This window comes from Trematomus bernacchii, unplaced genomic scaffold (assembly GCF_902827165.1).
Source record: "Trematomus bernacchii unplaced genomic scaffold, fTreBer1.1, whole genome shotgun sequence".
In the NCBI taxonomy this organism is placed as follows: domain Eukaryota; kingdom Metazoa; phylum Chordata; class Actinopteri; order Perciformes; family Nototheniidae; genus Trematomus; species Trematomus bernacchii.
In genome coordinates this window covers 11,328,281-11,333,869 of record NW_022987851.1, presented here as the reverse complement: position 1 = coordinate 11,333,869, position 5,589 = coordinate 11,328,281, and the positions used below count along the sequence as shown (strand labels likewise).

The following is a 5,589-nucleotide window of genomic DNA, read 5'->3' as shown; positions in this document are numbered from 1 at the left end:
CTCTTCTGGGTTGATCCGGAGCTGGAAAATAATTGCTATCTCTATTATAATTATTTATTCTTGTTTACTTTTCTTTTCCTCTTTATGTATTCGAGTTAGAAAGATGATTTATCAGTTGGGTCAATATCACTATAAAGTAACTTTGGTGTCCCCATCAGAATCACTCAGTTATCATGAAAATGTAGCAGAATAATGAAACTCTGAGGTCTTATTATAAAAGGCTAACCCTTTACACACATATCAGTACAATGATAAGCCTCTTGAAATGTGTTTCCTTCATTTTATACCTTATTTTTTCATTGGATGTACGTGATTTTGGCATGTCGCACACACTGCTCTGCTAACTACAGTGTGTGTAATAAGTGGTTAAAACATACTACATTTAAAAAAAAAAAATTGATATGGTCTTATTGTCCACAACGAGTTATTTGATAAAACGAGTCATTTTGATCATGTTCTATTTTCATAATAATATTGAACATTTTGCATGTGTCCCTGACATTTGATGTCCACCCTGTCATTAGGCGGTAACTGCCCCATAAAAAACCTTCTGATGTTTTCAGTGAAATCACTACCACCATTGTGTCTTTCCTCAATGGAGGCTGAGACATTGGCTAGTTGCAAAGTACGTTTCTCTTGAATCATATTATGTGTATGTGTGTATGACATGTTGTCAAGCTTAACATGTCCACTCATAGTGAAATGTCAATTAATATAAAAACCTTTCAGAAATTCGAAATATATTTGTTTAACAGTACACAGTCACCTTGCTAACTGAATCATGTTGCTAACTGAAGGTCCACCATGTGCTCATTAAATGCTAATATTAGCCAAAAATGTCCACCCTGTCATTGTCCACCCTGTCAGCAAGCCTCCCATAAATAATAGAAAATGTACATTTTCAGAAAGCTATAGTCCCTTTCTCAACAATATATTTCAGTTAATGGAAAAAGTATTTGGATACAAATGAAATTAAGGCAAACTATTTGTACCATTGTCCACCCTGTCAGCAAGCCTTCAATAACAGGATGGACATGTTAGTTTGCCATAATTTCATTATTATCCAAATACTTTTTCCATTAACTGAAATATATTGTTGAGAAAGGGACTATAGCTTTTTGAAAATGTACATTTTATAATCACTATGTAATTACAATGTATTAAATCTTTGAATTTTGTCCATGACAGGGTGGATACATTTTGCTGTTTTCATGTACTTGCAGTTAATTTATAAAAAGTGTGGGAGCTTGACCAACATCCATTTCTAACAGCATAACGTATACTTAATACAATGAATATGAAATTCAATGGAAAATCTCAGATTTAATTTCAAATTAACAAACAAATTAAGTACCCCGGACAAAGAAATTAACAGAAAATACAGCAAATAAATAATGTCATCATCACATTGCCTGTAAATCTGGTCTGATATGTATGCCCTGCCCTTACACTACTGCCTGTTCCCCGATGGGCGGTGTGAAACTATGACGAAAACCAGCAAAGGACATGACTTAGCCCTACTTATAAAATTAGGTAACATTGCATGAAGCCAGGAAGGAGGGCCATTATGGGGGCATTTCTAGAGACATTTCTCTTCTTGATTTGGTTCTTGTCTGAGTCTTCCTCTCTTTTCTCTTCCTGTAAATTAAGGAAACAGTTTAATTTTAATGAGATGCACAAGGCTGGTGATGTGATCCTCGGTGGTCTGTTTAACGTCCACTACACCTCTGTCTTCCATGAGCCGACGTTCACGTCAGAGCCAAATCAGGTCAGCTGCCAAGGGTAAGTTTCAAACACATGAAGTAGACAACATTTGCTGATCATTATATATTGATTTTTCAATCTGTGGTTAATCTAGAAATGTTTTTGTTAGTTTTAACCCTCCAGGGTTTAGACATGCCATGACCATGTCCTATGCTATTGATGAGATCAACAAAAACCCCAACCTGCTACATAATGTGTCTCTGGGATACAGTCTTTATGACAATTGTGCCACACTTGTAATTGGATTCAGTGCTGCATTGTCACTAGCCAGCGGTCGAGAGGAGCAGTTTCTGCTTCAAGAGACCTGTTTAGGGACCCCCCCAGTCCTTGGGATTGTGGGAGATTCCATGTCAACATTTTCTATCGCCACATCTGATGTGATAGGTTTATTCAAATTGCCATTGGTAAGTTTGAGCTGTTCTTTTGATGCACCAAATGTGTATATACTTCACATTTTAAAATGAAAGGATGGGAAATATTACATTGAATCTCAGGCTTTATTTGGTAGAAGTTATCTTTTTAATGCGTATTTTAAAACAGTTCATTTGTAATAGCTGAAATTATTTATTTATTTACCCTGAATGGAAGTAATTTTTTAAAAGTCACACTTGTGTGAATACTGTATGTCTTTATAGGTGAGTTACTTTGCCACATGTTCCTGCCTGAGTGATAGGCGGAGGTTTCCATCCTTCTTCAGAACAATCCCAAGTGATGCTTTCCAGGTGAAACAAACTATGTTCTAGAAATGCAATACATATGTTTTATACAGAGTTTACTGAGCTGTAATTTTGTGTAAATGTACTGTGTTTGCGTTGTGTATCCTTAATATAACTACGTTGATATAGAAAATAAGTGTCGTGGTGAAAATCTTCTTCTTTTATTGTGAGACATGAACAGGTATCACTGTGCTCTATTTTTATTTAGGTGCGTGCTATGATTCAGATTATGAAACACTTTGGCTGGACTTGGGCCGGTCTGCTGGTCAGTGATGATGATTATGGCCGCCATGTTGCCCGATCCTTCCAATCTGACTTAACTGAGTCTATTGGAGGTTGTCTCTCCTACTCTGAGATTTTGCCCTGGGGTGACAACCCAGCTGAACTTAAGAGGATTGTCCATTTAATTAAGAAATCAACCGCTCGTGTGGTCATTGTGTTTGCACATCAGATCCACATGATTCAACTAATGGAAGAGGTATTTGCAGTATCAATCTATATCTCTATCTATTTTTCATCTACCCATCTAAAATATCTGCTTTAAATGTAATTTGTAGTAGTTTAAGTATTCATTCCTATTAAGTAAGCTATGTTATTTATACATCAGTCTGAAAAATTTGATTAAATAAGAGCAAATTACAGGTGGTGAGGCAGAATATGACAGGCCTGCAGTGGATGGCCAGTGAAGCCTGGACTACAGCAGCTGTGCTCCAGACCCCCCGCCTCATGCCGTACCTGGGTGGCACCCTGGGCATTGCCATCCGTCGAGGAGAAATATTAGGGCTCAGGGATTTTCTATTAAAAACAAGTCCTGACAAGTCAAACAATCATAGGAATATAATGGTAAGAGTGTTACCTTACAATCATTTCTGTAAATTCCATAATTATAATTGCTATTTCTGTTAATACTTTGTTTTTATTACATTTCAGGTAAGTCAGTTTTGGGAATACACATTTCGGTGTAAATTTGCACCACCTCCAGCAGGTTGGGTGGAAGCTGGGGGAGCTCTATGCACTGGGCAGGAAGATCTAGCAAGTGTGGAGACTGAGTTTTTGGATGTTTCAAACCTCAGGCCAGAATACAATATCTACAAGGCTGTGTATGCCCTGGCATATGCCCTTGATGATATGCTGCGCTGTGTGCCAGGGAGAGGGCCTTTCAGTGGGCACAGCTGTGCTGCTTTGCAAGCACTGGAGCCATGGCAGGTGTGATATCAGTTTGCACTACACCTATTTAGTCTTTTTAATCTCCTGCTTCATCTTGAGTTACTCAATGAAATAGGAAAATAAGACATACTCTCCTGATTGTCTTTGAGTAGAGGACGACATATTTAATCATAGAAGTTACAAGACAAAATAAAGCTCTATTTCTTATGACAAACGTAATTATTTAATCGCAAAAGTGGTTGATGTTTTTGACTATAATACTTGTAAACCAGCATGACTAAATCCACAATATATCATAATGTATCACAATACTTGTGCAAAATCAACAACAGTAAATATTTGTTCTCACCTTGTCAAATTGTATATCTATGTTGTATCCCTGTGTAGCTTATACATTACTTGGAAAAGGTCAACTTTACAACAACATTTGGGGATCAAGTATCATTTGATGAGAATGGTGATGCCTTACCAATATATGACATCATGAACTGGCAGTGGCTCCCTGATGGAAAAATAAATGTTCAGAATGTGGGTGTTGTTAAGAAGTCTGCCTCCAAAGGTGAAGAACTCACACTTGATGAAGAAAACATCTTCTGGAGCTTTGTCTTCAAACAGGTTAATCCTGTTTATTGTTTTTTCTTTTTATCTTGGTACTTTATGACACACAATAACACAATCAAAAAGTGTTGAATAACTGTTCTATAACTTTTACAATCCTGACAGCCACCCCAGTCCAAGTGCAGTGAGAGCTGTTCTCCAGGTAGCCGGATGACCAGAAAAAAGGGACAGCCTGTCTGCTGTTATGACTGTGTCGCTTGTTCTGAGGGAAAGTACAGCAATGAAACTGGTTGGTATCATTATAAAACGACATCCTAAACCAGCGATTGTACATTTGTGTCTTTCTTGATGCCCAGGTGTAAAAAAAGCACATGTCCACCACTGCATGGCAAGCAATAAAGTTTTGGGCATTAGTGGCCCATTGAACTTAACTGTCAGTGTTCTCTTTTCCCTTATTCTAACAGACTCCATGGAGTGCAGCATTTGTCCAGAGGACTTCTGGTCCAGCCCCCAGCGTGACCACTGTGTTCCTAAAAAAACAGAGTTCCTCACTTATGAAGAGCCTCTTGGTATCTGCTTGACAACCGCCTCTTTACTCGGCACATTTATCTGTGCTGTTGTCGTAGGAATCTTTATCCATCACCGTAGCACACCCATGGTACGCGCCAACAATTCAGAACTGAGTTTCCTGCTCTTAGCATCACTTAAGCTATGTTTCCTGTGTTCACTGCTGTTTATCGGCCATCCCAGACTGTGGACATGTCAATTGAGACATGCAGCATTTGGGATAAGCTTTGTACTTTGTATCTCTTGTATTCTTGTTAAAACCATGGTGGTTCTGGCTGTGTTCAACGCCTCCAAGCCAGGAGGTGGAGCCAGTCTGAAGTGGTTTGGTGCTGGACAGCAGAGAGGGACAGTTTTGCTTCTTACATCCATTCAGGCAGTGATTTGTACTGCTTGGCTTGTCTCTTCCTCACCAGTGCCTCAAAAAAACACTCAATACTACAACGACAAAATAGTGTATGAGTGTGTAGTCGGGTCCACAGTTGGATTTGCAGTGTTAATGGGTTATATTGGATTACTTGCTATACTTAGTTTCCTGTTAGCATTTATGGCAAGGAATCTTCCAGATAGCTTCAATGAGGCCAAACTCATCACTTTTAGCATGCTGATCTTCTGTGCTGTGTGGGTGGCCTTTGTTCCTGCTTACATAAACTCCCCAGGCAAATATGCAGATGCCGTAGAAGTATTTGCCATCCTGGCCTCCAGTTTTGGCCTCTTGATGGCACTGTTTGGTCCCAAATGTTACATTATACTGCTGAGACCAGAGAGGAACACAAAGAAAGCTATCATGGGTCGTGGATTAACCAAGATGGAAATGTAG

General features: G+C 38.7%; 1 protein-coding gene across 1 annotated transcript; it reads left to right on the top strand.

Moving 5' to 3' along the window:
• The first annotated feature begins 1,567 nt into the window (after positions 1–1,567).
• On the top strand, positions 1,568–5,589 carry LOC117469032 (extracellular calcium-sensing receptor-like). Its single transcript, XM_034113424.1, has 9 exons — positions 1,568–1,782; positions 1,874–2,168; positions 2,400–2,486; positions 2,689–2,958; positions 3,123–3,323; positions 3,411–3,686; positions 4,035–4,262; positions 4,371–4,494; positions 4,670–5,589. The coding sequence occupies exons 1-9, from the start codon at positions 1,568–1,570 to the stop codon at positions 5,587–5,589; spliced, it is 2,616 nt and encodes an 871-aa protein (XP_033969315.1).

Bases quoted from the DNA above. Each gene is read 5' to 3' on its own strand.
- LOC117469032 (XM_034113424.1), top strand. From the start codon at position 1,568: ATGGGGGCATTTCTAGAGACATTTCTCTTCTTGATTTGGTTCTTGTCT. The intron at 2,959-3,122 runs GTATTTGCAGTA...AGCAAATTACAG, and splicing joins TGATTCAACTAATGGAAGAG to GTGGTGAGGCAGAATATGAC. The intron at 4,495-4,669 runs GTTGGTATCATT...TTATTCTAACAG, and splicing joins AAAGTACAGCAATGAAACTG to ACTCCATGGAGTGCAGCATT.